This window comes from Dendropsophus ebraccatus, chromosome 9 (assembly GCF_027789765.1).
Source record: "Dendropsophus ebraccatus isolate aDenEbr1 chromosome 9, aDenEbr1.pat, whole genome shotgun sequence".
Classification (NCBI taxonomy): Eukaryota; Metazoa; Chordata; class Amphibia; order Anura; family Hylidae; genus Dendropsophus; species Dendropsophus ebraccatus.
The window spans coordinates 116,820,895-116,838,975 of NC_091462.1; the positions used below are offsets into that span (position 1 = coordinate 116,820,895).

The following is an 18,081-nucleotide window of genomic DNA, read 5'->3' on the forward strand; positions in this document are numbered from 1 at the left end:
AGACTTTCTGCCACAGTCTGTAACCTGGCCACCTTATAACTTATGATACTATTGTTATTATTCTTAAAGAGACGGTTCCGTAACTACTAATGGTGTGAGGTATGCGCTGTAATTGCTTTTATTGGTCTCTTATGGTGAACACGTGTTTTACTACTCTTCACATTGGGATCCATGGCTTGTTGTGCATTATCAGAACTATCGGCACATTGTCCTCCTCCACAGTACCACCCTCTTCCCATATCCGAATCAGATTGGACTCCATATTTCTATCAGACCATCGGCTTCTCCTGGTATCTCCGGCTTTCAGCCATTGTTACAATCGCTCCATCTTCTTCACTGGGGGTTCTGTTTCTCCTTGAGGAGGTATGAAGACTTACAGGCAATGTTTCATGGAAAACGATTTGAAAATTAGCTGTCATCCAGAAGGTAGTAAACAATCTACTGGAGGGCTGGACATTGACTTACAGGTTAGTCACCTCCAGTAGGAGGCACTAGAGAGCCAGTTTACTTCTTTTTGGAGGAGAGCACATTTGTCATCATATTCTTCCCTGTCCATCTTAATGATGGCCTCCCTGGCATCGGAGCTGTTGTCTTATTTCCGTATTCATATTCTGGTGAATGTCCCATGCATGGTGGACCTCGCGCTACTAGTTTCTGGTGGTAATGCGGCGGGATCTTTTACTGCGTTTAAGATGCCGTTTAAAGACAGAATGTTCTCCCCCATTACTGAACTGCAAAGAGGGCACATACTGCTGGAGCCAGGACTGGTAGTGCTGGACTCTCGTGTAAACACCAGGGCGACCGGCCCTTGCACAGCCACTACCAAAGCTGGTAATGCCAAGTTGCAGCCATACACCATTCACGTTGCAGACGAGGGGTCCGCCGGAGTCACCCTGCAATGATACACAACAATCAATGGAAGCCACTATTCCTTAACGGCCCTAGTAATCCATCTCAGCTGTTACCTCGTTCTTGCAGAGACCATGTACAGTACTAACCATGTGCATGAAGAAACATTATGGACATAACCCCAGTGTGTTCCCATACCTGGCATGAATCCTTCTTCCCCTCCTGGTATCCGGCACATAACATGTCTTCCTTGATGAGATCATTGATAAGCTTGTAGGCAGCATTAGACTTGTACATGACCTCACAGTTCTTGTTGTCTATCAGAGCGACCTCCACTTTCTGTAGAGTTTTAGGGGCAGGGAGGGAAACTGTGGAGAACAAGGACATGGATATTATCAAACCCATATCTAATAAAAAAAATCTTAGTAGATTTATTATTTCTCTTTAACATTGGCTTTACCTAGTTCTCCTACATTTCCCCAGCCTGTCACCCAGCACGGGGTCCCCTCCGACAGGTGAATAGCTTGAGAGGGAAGATGCACCGTGCTGATAGAAAAAGAGAAATCTACTGGACTATTCAGTTTCACCAGAGCAATGTCTCCACCAGATCCTTCATGTATAAAGTCTGGATGAATAATTATCTCTTTCACTGATCTGGACGCTGTTGCGGGATTCTTCAGGTCTAATAACTGGTGCATCCCAAGATTGACTGTGTACGCTAAGACATCCAAAGGCCTGGAAGGCAGGAAGTACATGGTTACAGGAGAACATGGGTGCTACAGGACGTACAGGAGAACATGGGTGCTACAGGACGTACAGGAGAACAAGGGGGCTACAGGACGTACAGGAGAGCAAGGGGGCTACAGGACGTACAGGAGAACAAGGTGGCTAAAGGACGTACAGGAGAACAAGGGGGCTACAGGAAATACAGGAGAACAAGGGGGCTACAGGACGTACAGGAGAGCAAGGGGGCTACAGGACGTACAGGAGAACAAGGTGGCTACAGGACGTACAGGAGAACAAGGGGGCTACAGGACGTACAGAAGAACAAGGTGGCTACAGGACGTACAGGAGAACAAGGGGGCTACAGGAAGTACAGGAGAAGAAGGGGCTACAGGACGTACAGGAGAACAAGGGGACTACAAGACGTACAGGAGAACAAGGAGGATACAGGACAGACAGGAGAACAAGGGGGTTGAAGAACATACAAAGAACAAGAGGGCTACAGGACGTACAGGAGAACAAGGGGTCTACAGGACGTACAGAAGAACAAGGGGGTTATAGAACGTACAGGAGAACAAGGGGGCTACAAGGGGACTACAGGACTACATGAGAACATGGGGGCTACAGGACATACAAGAGAACAAGGGGGCTACAGGAGGTACAGGAGAACAAGGGGGCTAAAGGAGGTACAGGAGAACAAGGGGACTACAGTACGTACAGGAGAACAAGGGGGCTACAGGACGTACAGGAGAACATGGGGGCTACAGGACATACAGGAGAACAAGGGGGCTACAGGACGTACAGAAGAACAAGGGGACTACAGGACGTACAGGAGAACAAGGGGGCTACAGGACGTACAGAAGAACAAGGGGGCTACAGGACGTACAGGAGAACATGGGTGCTACAGGAAGTACAGGAGAACAAGGGGGATACAGGACAGACAGGAGAACAAGTGGGATACAGAACGTACAGGAGAACAAGGGGGATAGAGGACAGACAGGAGAACAAGGGGGATACAGAACTTACAGGAGAACATGGGGGCTACAGGAGGTACAGGAGAACAAGGGGACAACAGGACGTACAGGAGAACAAGGGGGCTACAGGACGTACAGGAGAACAAGGGGACTACAGGACGTACAGGAGAACAAGGGGACTACAGGACGTACAGGAGAACAAGGGGGCTACAGGACGTACAGGAGAACATGGGGGCTACAGGACGTACAGGAGAACAAGGGGGCTACAAGGGGACTAAAGGACATACATGAGAACATGGGGGCTACAGGACGTACAGGAGAACAAGGGGGCTACAGGAGGTACAGGAGAACAAGGGGGCTACAGGACGTACAGGAGAACAAGGGGGCTACAGGACGTACAGGAGAACATGGGGGCTACAGGACGTACAGGAGAACAAGGGGGCTACAGGAGGTACAGGAGAACAAGGGGACTACAGGACGTACAGGAGAACAAGGGGGCTACAGGACGTACAGAAGAACAAGGGGGCTACAGGAGAACATGGGTGCTACAGCAAGTACAGGAGAACAAGGGGGATACAGGACAGACAGGAGAACAAGGGGGATACAGAACATACAGGAGAACAAGGGGGATACAGAACGTACAGGAGAACAAGGGGAATACAGAACGTACAGGAGAACAAGGGGGATACAGAACGTACAGGAGATCAAGGGGGCTACAGGACGTACAGGAGAACAAGGGGGTTATAGACCGTACAGGAGAACAAGGGGGCTACAAGGGGACTACAGGACATACATGAGAACAAGGGGACTACAGGAGGTACAGGAGAACAAGGGGGCTACAGGACGTACAGGAGAATAAGGGGCCTACAGGACGTACAGGAGAACAAGGGGGTTATAGACTGTACAGGAGAACAAGGGGGCTACAAGGGGACTACAGGACGTACAGGAGAACAAGGAGGCTACAAGAAGTACAGGAGAACAAGGGGGCTTCAGGAAGTACAGGAGAACAAGGGGGATACAGGACGTACAGGAGAACAAGGGGGCTTCAGGAAGTACAGGAGAACAAGGGGGATACAGGACATACAGGAGAACAAGGGGGCTACAGGAGGTACAGGAGAACAAGGTGGCTACAGGACATACAGGAGAACAAGGTGGCTACAGGACGTAAAGGAGAACATGGGGGCTACAGGACGTAAAGGAGAACATGGGGGCTACAGGACGTAAAGGAGAACAAGGGGGCTACAGAACATACAGGAGAACATGGGGGCTACAGGACGTACTGGACAACAAGGGGGTTATAGGACATACTGGAGAATAAGGGGGCTACAGAAGATAATACAGGAAAACGAGGCATACAGGACAGATTGGAGAACAAGGGGGCTACAGGACAGATTGGAGAACAAGGGGGCTACAGGACAGGAGAACAAGGAGGCTACAGAATATAAATGAGAAAGAGGGGTTACAGGATGTACAGGAGAACAGATAATGTTGACAATGCAGTCTAAGTTTTCTGTAAAATGTATAGTCTAAATTAGAATCAAGAGCATTCACTTTACTCATTATGGAACATTTCATAATTTGGGGTCAAACTGGACCCTTATAGTTGTGTAACAAGGTACAAACGGCATACTAGTGAGAAAACAGTGCAGCCTTGTTACCTCTACAGTGTACATAGAGGGTGCAGTGTATTTAGTATAAGAGAGGAAAGCTAGAAACTTACGTCTCAAAGCAGTGAGCGGCTGTCAGGACCCAGGTATCACTGATGAGCGATCCCCCACAGGTGGCAGCCCCCTTGAGCTGCAGGCTAACTTGCCAGGGCCATTCATCCCGCACAGAGTCTGTTCCCCCCACAATCCTGAGAGAGATTTTTTCTCTGCGTTCTGTAGAGAAAATAAGAATATCTCTATAGCACAAATAGCAGTAGTCTACCGTATTCGTGGCATCACTACCATGTCTGACATCTCTGTGCTGAGGGCCTAAAGCAATCCAAAACCCTATGGAGATCATTAGGGAATCTTTAGGAACCACATCAATGACCATGAGGTTCTGGGGTTGTAACACGGAACAATACACTGCAGGTTTACAGACATGGATATAGACATTATTGGGGTGGGAAATAAGGTGTTGGAATGGATGAGGTAGCTAATATGAAGATAACATAACCAAAGAAACGTTCTGTTCCTCTCTAGAGGAACCGCAAGATAGAAGATGAGCTGAAGGGCTGAGTGGTCCAACATGGAGCCTCATGTAGGTCATCCCACCCTATGAAGGGCCAGACACAGAGAAGAGTGGTCCAACATATGGAGCCTTGTGTAGGTCCTTCCACCCTATGAAGGACCAGACCCAAAGGAGAGTGGTCCAACATGAAGCCTCGTGTAGGTCATCTCACCCCATGAAGGACCAAACACAGAGAAGAGTGGTCCAACAAGGAGCATTGTGTAGGTCAACCCACCCCATGAAGGGACAGGCACAGAAAAGAGTGGACCAACAAGGAACCTTGTGTAGGTCAACCTATGAAGGGACAGGCACAGAGAAGAGTGGTCCAACATGGAGCCTTGTGTAGGTCATCCAACCCATGAAGGACCAGACACAGAGAACAGTGGTCCAACATGGAGCCTTGTGTAGTTCATCGCATCCAATGAAGGACCAGACACAGAGGAGAGTGATCCAACATGAAGCCTCCTGTAGGTCATGCCACCCCATGAAGGGCCAAACACAGAGCAGAGTGGTCCAACATAAAGCCTTGTGTAAGTCATGCCACCCCATGAAGGGCTAGTTACGGGTGACCCTCACAACATCCAGAAGTGTCCTGATGTCAGTAAGTGGAAGGTGGAATCATGCCGTGGATTGTCCTGATCATTAGGAATGGCCCATGCCATCAGCCCCGATTTACCCATCCACTCCGGAATCCCCTATATTTTCTACCTATCCTTTAGGTTAGGATCTTTCTTACCTTTCAAGGCTTCAACTCTGAGGAATCCTGAGAAAAGAGGGGAAAACAAGATATAAACGTAATGTACTGACGTGAAGATGATGATGAGTATTAGGAGGACAATGAGCATGATGTGTATGATGATGATGATGATGCAGCATATGAGTGTGATGGTGATGTGGATGATGAGTATTATGTGGATGAGGATGATGATGATGGAAGGACACTGAAGGGGTCAGTAGATCGGGGATGGACATGAAGGTCTCACCGTGCTGTGTGAGGAGCATGAGGAGCTGGAGAAGGGTCTTCATGCTGCTGCTGGAGATGGTGGTGTCTTCTTTGCCGCACGATCCGGTGTTGGCCTCTCTATTCCGGGGGTGGTGTTGGTGTCAGGGCTTATATAGTGCATTAAAGCTGCTGGACCGGTTCTGGGCACTGTCAGGGTGGCTCAGGAGGTGACTATTTACTGAATGGTAGATCACTCTGACCTCCAGGATATATGGCGGGAGATATTCTGAGAACCTCGGAGAACATCCATGAAATGGCAATTCCTTATAATGACACCTCGGCCAACGCCCTGCTGAGATCTGCTCAGAGAGGACACATCCATGATCTGAGGCTGATGGCTGGGGGGCCCGATGCAAAAGGTCAACCTGTCCCCCCCCCCCCCCACACACACACACATCTGACCAGACCCAAATTATTGGGTGGGGGGGGGGCAGCTGGGATGCTGTCCTCAATACAGGGCCAAGTTGAGAAGGTGTGCACTATGGGCTGACTGTATGGAGGTTAAATGGAGGTGTATCAGTTATATGGAGGTGTATCAGTTATATGGAGGTGTATCAGTTATATGGAGGTACATGAGTTATATGGAAGTGTATCAGTTACATGGAGGTATACTAGTTATATGGAGGTATATCAGTTATATTGAGGTGTATCAGTTATATGGAGGTGTATCAGTTATATGGAGGTATACTAGTTATATGGAGGTGTATCACTTATATGGAGGTGTATCAGTTATATGGAGGTATACTAGTTATATGGAGGTGTATCAGTTATATGGAGGTGTATCAGTTATATGGAGGTATACTGGTTATAAAGAGGTATATAAGTTAGTTAGAGGTATAATGGTTCTGTAGAGGTATAATGGTTATATAGAGGTATATCATTTATATGGAGGTATACTGGTAATATAGAGGTATATAAGTTATATACAGGTATACTGGTTATATGAAGGTATATCAGTTATATATAGGTATATGAGTTATATAGAGGTATATCCGTTATATGAAGGTATACTGGTAATATAGAGGTATGTGAGTTATATGGAGGATTACTGGTTATATAGAGGTATATGAGTTATATAGAGGTATATGAGTTATATAGAGGCATATCAGTTATATGGAGGTGTACTGGTTATATAGAGGTATATGAGTTGTATAGAGGTATATGAGTTATATGGAGGATTACTGGTTATATAGAGGTATATGAGTTATATAGAGGCATATCAGTTATATGGAGGATTACTGGTTATATACAGGTATATCAGTTATATAGAGGTATATGAGTTATATAGCGGTATATCAGTTATATGGAGGATTTAATGGTTATATGGGGTATGACTTGCTTCGCTCTCATGTGACGTCTTGTGTTGTGTCTCCAGGCATTGTGACCATTAATCATCCATTATACATGGAGCGCCTTCTCTCCATACATCAGTGTTTCTGGTTTGTTTCACGTTATTTCTTGCGCATGAAGAGTGAGAAATGCTGAGGGCGATGTCCATGACTAATATGTGTGACATTACGGCCATCACAGGGACGTTCCCATCCCCCGACATCTAAGGTATAAACATGGATGTGAGTCCATAAGGGTCTGATCACACACGTCGGAGTTACGTTGTGTTACAGTATGCGTGGACAGAGTCCCAGAAAGAGTAAGGGCCCTATTACACCGAGCCATAATCTGATTATCTGGTAGATTCGGACGATTGTTCTCTCTATTATACAGAGAGAACAATCATCGGCTGATCGTGTCTTTTGGTCCTGACTTTAAATCAGCGACCGCCAACCGCGCATGTATAATAGCGATGCTTGGCCGAGGGCTGCAAGTTGTGTAAGTACAAAAAACTGTATACATTGCCGGTCCACGCTCTGCTCGCTTCCCAAAGCCGCTGTGTTAGCTTCAGAACAGGCTGCTCAGCCAAATTCCCCGGTGGCCCAACCCCAGTCCGACACTGTAGAAGTATACTGGTTTTATGGACATGTACTGGTTATATAGAGGTGTTAGGGTGAGACTTAGAATAAGGTCTCCCCGCTATACCTGGGTGCTGCCTTATACTGCAGCTGGTCTGGTCTGTGGGTCTCTGAACCATAATTCTCCCAGGTTTGGGTGTCATCAATGCAGATATGATGCCAGTCCCATCTGGGGTGCCATTAACTGTGGGGGAAACACCCACCCCCAGTCTTAGCGGGACTCTAAATTATCAGTAGGGTATTTTTACAAGCTTGGGAGACATGACACAGACACAGGATTCTGTGAATCAAGCTCCTCATTTATTGGACAAAAACACATATTTATACATACAAAGAAAGTTGGCGTCCAACCAAGGAGGACATGGGCAGTGACCAAGCTCCTATTGGTTAGATGTTACATACATAGTAATTCTTCTTCTGATTGGAGTGAGTGTCAGTTATGTATCTATTACTCAGCATGTGAGGGGCGAAGATTAATTACACAACTTCTTATTTTCAAGGGATCTGAACCCTGGGTGTTACATATCTTACAAGAGCGGCCATGTGTCCCCAGCTGTCCTCGCTCTAATCTTATAGTCAACGATCCTCAGACCCTAAAGTAAAGAACAAGTTCCACTAGCCATAGACATAGTAAATAAACAAGTTCTCCTTGTAATAAAGATGGTGACTAGATAGAGCGGGGGCCTCTTTCCCAATAGTTGGATACACAGCATTTATACACAGCATTATACACATTTGAAGACTATAGAATGGAGGAACAGAGACAAAATGTCCTCTCAACTCCACAGAGGTATACAGATCTGGACTATAAACCTCTGATCAGGAGAATTGTAGTGTCCCAGCACAGGTGTGCCACTAAGTTCTTATGCACCTGGGCAAAGTAACTCTCTAAGGTTCTCACAGTGGGATGAAGGAGGAGCGTACGGCTAGTCTTCCCTACTAGATGTCGCTGTATTTCTTGTATGTATCTGGTATTATGCACAGCTGAAGGAAGCAATGGGTTAAATGTCTTTTGTCACAGGTCATGTTTTACCCTGTCACAGGTGCAGGTCTTTTCCTTATTTCCTGACCTTTCACCCTTCTTGTCACCTTTCTTGGACTCTGGTCTGTTCTTGCTGCATCTGCACCTATACACCAGACTTACACTTGGGTTATCTGATACTAGGAAGCAGAGCTCATTTCCCCTTTGGTAGGTTCCAACACCACTCCAGGCTACCAGGACAAGTGCCCAAGTGGTCCACAGAGCTGCCCCAACACCGCACCAGCTGCCCCGACATCAGCTGTCCCGGCCTTTCACACTATAGAGCTATGATCAGCATTAAGAGCAGGACTATAGACCTATGATCAGCATCCAGAGCAGGACTATAGACCTATGATCAGCATCCAGAGCAGGACTATAGACCTATGATCAGCATCCAGAGCAGGACTATAGTCTTATGATCAGCATCCAGAGCAGGACTATAGATATTTGATCAGCATCCAGAGCAGGACTATAGATCTATGATCAGCATCCAGAGCAGGACTATAGATATTTGATCAGCATCCAGAACTGGACTATAGATCTATGATCAGCATCCAGAGCAGGACTATAGATCTATGATCAGCATCCAGAGCAGGACTATACTCCTATGATCAGCATCCAGAACTGGACTATAGATCTATGATCAGCATCCAGAGCAGGACTATAGACCTATGATCAGCATCCAGAGCAGCAGTATCATGATTGGCCTGTACATTATTTTTGATTGTTCCTGTCATACGATATCAGAATATTGGGGTCCGACCTCTGTGGCCCCTAATAACCAGCTGATTACCGTAATCACACATCACTTACACAGAAGAGAGCGGGAGGCAGACAGCGCCATATTCCGTTACGGCAGCTCAGCTCCCCAGTCTTGTTCCAGGTCCTGTATACGGTATATACTTAGGGGCAGATGTATCACCTGGGCCGTTCTTTTAAATCGGTGGGAATTTTTCATGGGCTGAGCAAAATTCTACAGTTGTTGCGCCAAAATTTTCATTAGGCTCAATTGTCTTCATAAATCTTGGGCAATTATTTGCTTCAAACAGCTTAGCTAAAGGAAGACGAGAGGCACAAAAACGGGATGACGTTAGTACCGAGTAATGTCACATGATAAACCTCACTAACAAAGTAGCCAATAGGAAACTACGCCCTCTCCTAGTGTAAAAAACGAATAAAGGTGCCGCAGGCGCAAACCCCTCAAAAGTAGCGTAAAGGCCTTTATAAATGCTGTACACAAACTTCTGCAGTCTGTCACCACACAGGCGCCTGCCCCAAACTGCTGACAATGCAGCTGATATAACAGGGCTGCGGGCATCCCCCATAATCATCTGTTTGCCGTATTGAACCACATCTACAGGGAACAAAGCCAGGAACAGACAGCGCCATGCATTGTGCGGTGGACATTCTGAGTACTGCAGCTCACAGTCTATACAGCATACAGCCTCCTGCATCATCTTCTCCTTCTTCTTCTGCAGTGACATCTTGTGGTTACAATCTAACACTGCAGCACATTAACCAGAAATGGTAAGAAACACCTTACAGCAGAGTGAGGGACAGATAGGCTGCAGCGCTGTGATGCCATTTTGTGACCACTTGCCTGATCACAACAAGTGCCATTGATGGTGAGACCATATGTGTATGGCTGGTGAGTATTAATAATTATAATCACAATACAGTAGATGCTATAGCTTGTTCCCTGGCACCAACCTGTCACATGGTGTTGGGTTTTCATCGGGGGTAAAAAGCAGTGTATGAATGAGTCTGTCAGGTCTGGGATCTGAATTCCTTTTATGTCTGAAACTTTTTTTTGCTTTTTAGGTGGGCAGAGGGTCTTTTCTGGGGTTGAATGCCTCTACATAGGTAGGACTGCTATCAATGTGTTTCTCCCTATGTTAGAAACTCATTGTAAATCCATTATTAGGAGTAGATTAAGATCCTTAAGAAGAAAATAGGAGACCAGTGTGGAGAGCAAGAGGCTGAAGAGGAGAATAGGAGACAAGTGTGGAGAGCAAGAGGCTGAAGAGGAGACCAGTGCCGAGAGCAAGAGGCTGAAGAGGAGACCAGTGCCGAGAGCAAGAGGCTGAAGAGGAGACCAGTGCCGAGAGCAAGAGGCTGAAGAGGAGACCAGTGCCGAGAGCAAGAGGCTGAAGAGGAGACCAGTGCCGAGAGCAAGAGGCTGAAGAGGAGACCAGTGCTGAGAGCAAGAGGCTGAAGAGGAGACCAGTGCCGAGAGCAAGAGGCTGAAGAGGAGACCAGTGCGGAGAGCAAGAGGCTGAAGAGGAGAATAGGAGACCAGTGCGGAGAGCAAGAGGCTGAAGAGGAGACCAGTGCGGAGAGCAAGAGGCTGAAGAGGAGACCAGTGCGGAGAGCAAGAGGCTGAAGAGGAGACCAGTGCGGAGAGCAAGAGGCTGAAGAGGAGACCAGTGCCGAGAGCAAGATGCTGAAGAGGAGAATAGGAGACCAGTGCGGAGAGCAAGAGGCTGAAGAGGAGACCAGTGCGGAGAGCAAGAGGCTGAAGAGGAGACCAGTGCCGAGAGCAAGAGGCTGAAGAGGAGACCAGTGCGGAGAGCAAGAGGCTGAGGAGGAGACCAGTGCCAAGAGCAAGAGGCTGAAGAGGAGACCAGTGCCGAGAGCAAGAGGCTGAAAAGGAGAATAGGAGACCAGAAGGACAGCAATCATGTGTGTATTGGATGGGTGGGGGGTCAGGAGACATAGTTATTGGCCAATCACTCATGATGGACAGCACTCACATGTGTAGCTTTTCTATGATGTTTCCCCCCAGGTGTCTCTGGTCCTTTCAATCTATAGTATGGGATAGAATATTATGATGTTTCCTCAGAGGAGTCATTCTGTATCACCCATTATAAATAGACAGAAGAAAGTCACCAACACAAAGCTTAATTTAAAAAAAAAAATCTAAAAATCAACTCTTTATTTACATAAAACTACAATTCATTCAAACTTCTCTTTACATTTTACAGACTCATGTAATAAGAATGGACATTATACATATATATAATTAACAATAATAATTGTGTCAGCCAACTAGAGGTTAATTACATACATGCTACATGATACAAGTATATATAGGGGGTATGTCGACTCTTTCTGGACTTCACAGTGTAAAAATCACAAAAACTCAAAGATTTCTAATGGTAGAGATCAAATGTAAGACAAGACCTAGGCATAGACCTATGAAGAACATGGTGATGACCACGATCCTTCAGGTGGAGCTGGATACAATGGTGGACTATCTGATGACAGTGCTTGTAGTGGTGATGATGTGGTTGGTTGAACTACAGAAGAAGCACAAGACCCAGGATGATCAGTATGGAATTGGCCATTGACCAAAGCTTGGAATGGGCTCCACTTCCAACAAGACTTTGTGCTTTGAGCCTGGTAGAGTTACCGCTTAGATCTCCGCTCTCCATGTAGTTTGGGTCATATGGACTATCACTAAGGCTGCTGTTCTCTAGATGTAATATTGGGTTAAGCTTCTTCACTGGGAGAACGTTCGTCAGTTCATTGTTGTTCTGCAGGGATGGCACATATGTCTGTATCCAGGACAGGTAAGACTGGACTCGTGTATAGACACCAGGGCGGCTGGGCCTGGCGCATCCCAAACCCCAGCTGACAATGCCCATCTGTATCCAGACACGGTTTACACTGCAGACCAGGGGTCCTCCGGAGTCGCCCTGTCAGGGAAATTGTGTTAAAGAAGGAAAATAATCTATAGCAATCTGGGTGATATCTTATTAGGAAGTCCACATAAGAACATTTCTCTTGGGTAACTTGGACCAAGAACATGGACTAGATCCCCCTCTTACCTCTTGCTTCTGCCCAAGTTGGTAAGAGTCTTGGGAGTCTTTTTGGGTTTTTTATATGGACCTTTTATAAAAAGAAATTCTTGACATATGATCATGTGATAGGACATAAGGGTCTTCTCATAGGATCATGTGATAGGACGTAAGGGTCTTCTCATAGGATCATGTGATATGACATAAGGATCTTATCATAGAATCAAGTGATAGGACATAAGGATCTTATCATAGGATCATGTGATAGGACATAAGGATCTTATCATAGGATCATGTGATAGGACATAAGGGTCTTCTCATAGGATCATGTGATAGGACATAAGGATCTTATCATAGAATCAAGTGATAGGACATAAGGATCTTATCATAGATTCATGTGATGGGACGTAAGGATCTTATCATAGATTCATGTGATGGGACATAAGGATCTTATCATAGGATCATGTGATAGGACATAAGGGTCTTATATGATCATGTGATAGGACATAAGGATCTTATAGGATCTTGCTATAGGGCATAACAATTTTTACATAAGATCGTTAAAGGGGTCGTCAAGTGAAAATCTTTTTCTTTTAAATCAACTGGTGTCAGGAAGATATATAGATTTGTATTTTACTTCTATTAAAAAATCTCAAGTCTTCCCATACTTATCAGCTTCTGTATGTCCTGCAGGAAATGTTGTTTTATTTCTAGTCTGACACAGTGCTCTCTGCTGCCACCTCTGGTCGGGACAGGAACTGTCCAGAGCACCAGCAAATCCCCATAGAAAACCTCTCCCGCTCTGGACAGTTCCTGACATGGACAGAGGTGGCAGCAGAGAGCACTGTGTCAGACTGAAATAAAACAACATTTCCTGTAGGATATACAGCAGCTGATAAGTTGCCCCTACCCTACCATAGAATCCTAACATAGAATCTTGTGTTAGGACAAAAGGTTGGAAAACGCTCCAGTTCTCTATATTATGAGAAGATGATGGTCTGGTAGTAGTTGTGTATCTCCACCTACCCGGCATGCATCTTTCTTTCCTTCCTTGTATCCGGCACACAACATGTCGTCTTTGATTCGCTGGAGGTATAGTTTTTTGCCACTGTACATGGCTTCACAGTTGTTGTTGTCTATCAGAGCGAGCTGGACCTCCTGGAGAGTCTTTGGGTCAGAGAGCTGAACTGTAAGGAGAGAGAACATCTCTACATATTAGCATGCTGGGTCATGGTCCTCTGTGATGCTTCAGTCACTACCTCTAGGTGACCAGCCATATTGCCCTATATTTCGTCCATCAGTCTATTGACCCTTCATATATTTTGCTGGCCATAACATATCAGTCACCATGAATGTTCCTACCGTTTTCTCTAATGTTTCCCCAGCCTGTAGCCCAGCACAAGGTTCCCTCTAGGAGATTCACAGATGCACATGGTAGACTAACAGGCAGTATAGAGGATGTAAAGTTGACCGGTTTCTCCAGCTCCACCAAGGCGATGTCTCCACTGAATGTTACTCCCAAGAAGTCAGGATATGGAATGATTTGTTTCACTCCTCTGACCACAACTCCAGACTGTTTCGGGTCCGACAGCTGAAGAGCTCCAAGGTATATGGTGTAATCTGAGGTATTCATCGACCTGCAAGAGAATACATAAGAAAACCTTGGTTCCTGGTCTCCATTTCTATGTGATACTGCTTATAAGCTGCCATATGAGAAGCCTGGCTCAGCTAGAGAAGCCTGTCCTCTGCCATATGAGAAGCCTGGCTCAGCTAGAGAAGCCTGTCCTCTGCCATATGGAAAAGCCTGGCTCAGCTAGAGAAACCTGTCCTCTGCCATATGGAAAAGCCTGGCTCAGCTAGAGAAGCCTGTCCTCTGCCATATGAAAAAGCCTGGCTCAATGAGAGAAGCCTGTCCTCTGCCATATGGAAAAGCCTGGCTCAATGAGAGAAGCCTGTCCTCTGCCATATGAGAAGCCTGGCTCAGCTAGAGAAGCCTGTCCTCTGCCATATGGGAAAGCCTGGCTCAGCTAGAGAAGCCTGTCCTCTGCCATATGGGAAAGCCTGGCTCAGCTAGAGAAGCCTGTCCTCTGCCATATGGAAAAGCCTGGCTCAGCTAGAGAAGCCTGTCCTCTGCCATATGGAAAAGCCTGGCTCAGCTAGAGAAGCCTGTCCTCTGCCATATGGAAAAGCCTGGCTCAGCTAGAGAAGCCTGTCCTCTGCCATATGAGAAGCCTGGCTCAGCTAGAGAGGCCTATACTCTGCAATAGGAAAAGCCTGGCTCAGCTAGAGAAGCCTGTCCTCTGCAATAGGAAAAGCCTGGCTCAGATCTTCTATCAAGTACACTGTGAATATATTTCTGTATAACTTGTGACTATCTCCTCTATGGTTCCTTTAGTTAATAATAACAGAAATTAAAACTTACCTTTCCTAATGAAAACGTACCTAATGAAGCAATGATTGGCTGTCAGCACCCAGGAGTCTGCGATGAGCGATCCCCCACAGTTATTTTTGTCTGTCCTCTGTATGCTGACCTGCCACGGCCACTTTCCTAACGTCGAATCGGCTCCTCCTACGATTCTTCCTGATACCAATGGATTACCTGCACCATACAAAGAGAAGTCATCCGATCCTGATACAGCCACGCAGAGGTCATATACATTGGGGGGGCACCCGGGACTGACTGACTACTGCTGCAGATAATACGACCTCATACCTTCTAAAACCACCCCCAGACACGTAGCTAAAGTAACTATAATTTATATGCATATCATAGTCACATAAATGGCTTCTTAACATGGAACTTATATTTACCTTTCAACGCCACAAGCCCTGGGAATCCTGGGATAAGACATCGAAGGAGAAGCGAATGCCATGAGGAGAGAAGAGACAAGAGAAGAAGAGTTAGATCTTCTGGACCAGGACCATAAGGATAGAGACAATGCGATTATTATATCCTACACCTATGACCTCACAGTCTTATACAGGAACGAGACCAGGACCATACGGATAGAGACAATGCGATTATCAAACCCTACACCAATGACCTCACAGTCTGAGATGGGGACGAGACCAGAACCATACGGATAGAGACAATGTGATTATTATATCCTACATCGAGGACCTCACAGTCTTATACGGGGACGAGACCAGAACCATACGGATAGAGACAATGTGATTATTATATCCTACACCTAGGACCTCAAAGTCTGAGATGGGGACGAGACCAGAACCATATGGATAGAGCCAATGTGATTATTATATCCTACACCAATGACCTCACAGTCTGAGATGGGGACGAGACCAGAACCATACGGATAGAGACAATGTGATTATTATATCCTACATCGAGGACCTCACAGTCTTATACGGGGACGAGACCAGAACCATACGGATAGAGACAATGTGATTATTATATCCTACACCAATGACCTCACAGTCTGAGATGGGGACGAGACCAGAACCATACGGATAGAGACAATGTGATTATTATATCCTACACCAAGGACCTCACAGTCTTATACGGGGACGAGACCAGAACCATACGGATAGAGACAATGTGATTATTATATCCTACACCAATGACCTCACAGTCTGAGATGGGGACGAGACCAGAACCATACGGATAGAGACAATGTGATTATTATATCCTACACCGAGGACCTCACAGTCTGAGATGGGGACAAGACCAGAACCATACGGATAGAGACAATGTGATTATTATATCCTACACCAAGGACCTCACAGTCTTATACGGGGACGAGACCAGAACCATACGGATAGAGACAATGTGATTATTATATCCTACACCAATGACCTCACAGTCTGAGATGGGGACGAGACCAGAACCATACGGATAGAGACAATGTGATTATTATATCCTACACCGAGGACCTCACAGTCTGAGATGGGGACAAGACCAGAACCATACGGATAGAGACAATGTGAGGTCCTCGGTGTAGGGTCTGATAATCACATTGTCTCTATCCGTATGGTTCTGGTCTCGTCCCCATCTCAGACTGTGAGGTCCTTGGTGTAGGGTCTGATAATCACAGTCTGAGATGGGGACGAGACCAGAACCATACGGATAGAGACAATGCCATTATCAAACCCTACACCAAGGACCTCACAGTCTGAGATGGGGATGAGAACAGAACCATACGGATAGAGACAATGCGATTATCAAACCCTTAAAATATGACCTGACAGTCTGAGATGGGGACGAGACCTGAACCATATGGATAGAGACAATGCCATTATCAAACCCTACACCGAGGACCTCACAGTCTGAGATGGGGACGAGACCAGAACCATACGGATAGAGACAATGTGATTATTATATCCTACACCAAGGACCTCACAGTCTGAGATGGGGACGAGACCAGAACCATACGGATAGAGACAATGCCATTATCAAACCCTACACCGAGGACCTCACATTCTGAGATGGGGACGAGACCAGAACCATACGGATAGAGACAATGCGATTATCAAACCCTAAAAATATGACCTCACAGTCTGAGATGGGGATGAGACCAGAACCATATGGATAGCGACATTGTGATTTTCAGACCCTTAAAATATGACCTCACAGTCTGAGATGGGGACGAGACCAGAACCATACGGATAGAGACAATGCGATTATCAAACCCTACACCGAGGACCTCACAGTCTTATACTGGGACGAGACCAGGACCATACGGATAGAGACAATGTGATTATCAAACCCTACACCGAGGACCTCACAGTCTTATACGGGGACGAGACCAGAACCACACGGATAGAGACAATGCGATTATCAAACCCTAAAAATATGACCTCACAGTCTGGGATGGGGATGAGACCAGAACCACACGGATAGAGACAATGCGATTATCAAACCCTAAAAATATGACCTCACAGTCTGGGATGGGGATGAGACCAGAACCACACGGATAGAGACAATGCGATTGTCAAACCCTACACCTAGGACCTCACAGTCTTATACGGGGACGAGACCAGGACCATACGGATAGAGACAATGCGATTATCAAACCCTACACCGAGGACCTCAAAGTCTGAGGCGGGGACGAGATCACAACCATATATATCAGTGTGTCGCAAGTAAATTTGGTCCAGAACACAAAAGTTAACTTCAAGCTTAAAAATTAACCCAAGCATTTTTGGAATGAACGTAGACCTAGAAGGTGCTGAGGGCCTTACCATGCTGTGAGAGAAGTGTGAGGAGCACCAGAAGCTTCTGCATGGTACGGCTGCGGTGATGGCTGTGGTTGCCTTCTTGCTGATCTGTATCATTTGACCAGTGATGTCCTGTATACTTTCTCAGCTAAGGACACAACTTATATAGAGGTCCAAAGCTGCCTGACTGGTTCCTGGTCATTAGCATCTCAGCAAAACATGTCATGTAGTGGAGGGACAGTAGTGGGTGATATCCTTGTTCTCCATTGTTCTCCAGATTCCTTCACTGACATGGTGATAATGATTACAGCTCTGAGGGTTGGGAATTAATTTTTATATCAATGTGTTGAAA

General features: G+C 46.2%; 2 protein-coding genes across 2 annotated transcripts; both read right to left on the reverse strand.

The window, feature by feature from the left end:
• Nucleotides 1–647: 647 nt before the first annotated feature.
• Nucleotides 648–6,088, reverse strand: LOC138801887 (serine protease 27-like). Its single transcript, XM_069984980.1, has 7 exons — nucleotides 5,967–6,088; nucleotides 5,747–5,844; nucleotides 5,500–5,526; nucleotides 4,267–4,426; nucleotides 1,310–1,584; nucleotides 1,048–1,217; nucleotides 648–893 (listed from the first exon to the last, which is right to left on the reverse strand). The coding sequence occupies exons 1-7, from the start codon at nucleotides 6,086–6,088 to the stop codon at nucleotides 648–650; spliced, it is 1,098 nt and encodes a 365-aa protein (XP_069841081.1).
• Nucleotides 6,089–12,053: 5,965 nt separating this feature from the next.
• LOC138801889 (serine protease 27-like) lies at nucleotides 12,054–17,796 on the reverse strand. Its single transcript, XM_069984981.1, has 5 exons — nucleotides 17,754–17,796; nucleotides 14,997–15,153; nucleotides 13,917–14,191; nucleotides 13,581–13,741; nucleotides 12,054–12,452 (listed from the first exon to the last, which is right to left on the reverse strand). Exons 1-5 carry the CDS (start codon nucleotides 17,794–17,796, stop codon nucleotides 12,054–12,056), a joined length of 1,035 nt encoding a protein of 344 aa, XP_069841082.1.
• Nucleotides 17,797–18,081: the final 285 nt, after the last annotated feature.